Genomic DNA, 1,512 nt, shown 5'->3' on the forward strand with positions numbered 1-1,512 from the left:
GCTAGTACCTTATATCTGAGCTTTTATAATTATTTGGTCTTCTTTGGTTTTCATGTTCCATATTCATCTCAGTTGTTCAATTTCATGCTTTAGATTCTTCTTCAGCCATGGTTGACTGTGGTCCATTCCCATTGAAGTGATGTACCCCACACTTATTTTCTCCCTTGGTGTTTTTGGTTTCAGACTCACCTCCACCCAACAATGGTAGACTGTGGTCCATCCTGTGCTGTCCCATCCTGTGCCTCCACCCCCACTGTTGGGTTTGGCTCAGCAGGAGGTCTTGGCTACGGTGGTCTTGGCTATGGACTGGGAGGTCTCGGCTCTGGATTGGGAGGTCTCGGCTCTGGATGGGGAGGTCAGGGCTTCGGATTTGGAGGACTGGGCTATGGATTTGGAGGACTGGGCTATGGATATGGAGGTGCTGAAAGAGCAAGCAATCTTGGCATCCTAGATGGGATCATCCCTAAACCCGTCAACCAGATCCCACCAGCAGAAGTCGTGATCCAGCCACCTGCCTCCGTTGTGACCATCCCAGGGCCCATCCTGTCTGCCAGCTGTGAGCCTGTGGCTGTTGGAGGCAACACTCCATGTGCTGTTGGTGGCTCTGGGGTAGTAGGAGGCTATGGATTTGGGGGCTTGGGCTATGGGTCTGGCCTCCTTGGAAGCTCTGGGGCCTGGGGCTATGGTTTGGGCTCTGGGAGGAGGGCACTCCTTGGAAGGAAGTTTGGGCGTCGTGGTAGCATCTGTGCATAGGCCAATTAAACCCGAGAAGTATATCCTGAACTGATATCCACGGAGCTTGATACAGCTGTATTGGCCATGGTTCAGAAGAGCTGAATTCAAGCAATCACTCCTGGAATTCATCCTTCATTCTTTGCTTTAGAGTCCAGAAGAAAAAGATCTTTCTACACCGATTGTCTTCTTTGCCCCTTATAAAATTTCAATGCTTTTTCTTTGACCTTTTCAATAAAGCTTGTTCTGCATTCTGATCACCTGTTTGTCTTGATTTTTAAATGTAAAGCCTCAGTTCCACATAGCAAGGTGTCTGAAGCAGTTTTTGGCCAAACTAAAATCAGTGCATTTGCAGGACATCTTTGTCTCTGGCCCCCTGAATGGTTTAGTTCCATGTGGTTAGAATAAGGTACATTCGCCTTGAGAGAATTATCATTTCCCCCTTTTTCAAAACAAGTGCTGGGTCCCCTTTCAGAGTGCCTCAAACCATTATTTATTCAGAGAGCAACAGTCATAATAGCTGGATAATCTTTTGTAGTTTTGCAAAATTTGCATATGTACATCGTGTGGAATGTATTGCGGAATGTAGCTTTTGTAATCAATATGTTACAAGACTTTGGACAATAACATATTTTTTGATGGGAGATAATGTAGTCAAATGGTGCAGGATTACCCAGCCTCTCAGTCAGATACTGTATTTTGATACAGTTTTAAATTATTGCATACACGAGTTAAAAAAAAATTAAGCACATTTAAACCTTGTCTTCATTTATTGATTTG

General features: G+C 44.9%; 1 protein-coding gene across 1 annotated transcript; it reads left to right on the plus strand.

Moving 5' to 3' along the window:
- Positions 1-201: 201 nt before the first annotated feature.
- On the plus strand, positions 202-920 carry LOC132591338 (claw keratin-like). Its single transcript, XM_060269598.1, has one exon. It carries the CDS (start codon positions 202-204, stop codon positions 751-753), a length of 552 nt encoding a protein of 183 aa, XP_060125581.1. The 3' UTR covers positions 754-920.
- The last annotated feature ends 592 nt before the right edge of the window (positions 921-1,512 follow it).

The sequence above is a fragment of the Zootoca vivipara genome, chromosome 17 (assembly GCF_963506605.1).
Source record: "Zootoca vivipara chromosome 17, rZooViv1.1, whole genome shotgun sequence".
Classification (NCBI taxonomy): domain Eukaryota; kingdom Metazoa; phylum Chordata; class Lepidosauria; order Squamata; family Lacertidae; genus Zootoca; species Zootoca vivipara.

Bases quoted from the DNA above. Each gene is read 5' to 3' on its own strand.
- LOC132591338 (XM_060269598.1), top strand. From the start codon at position 202: ATGGTAGACTGTGGTCCATCCTGTGCTGTCCCATCCTGTGCCTCCACC.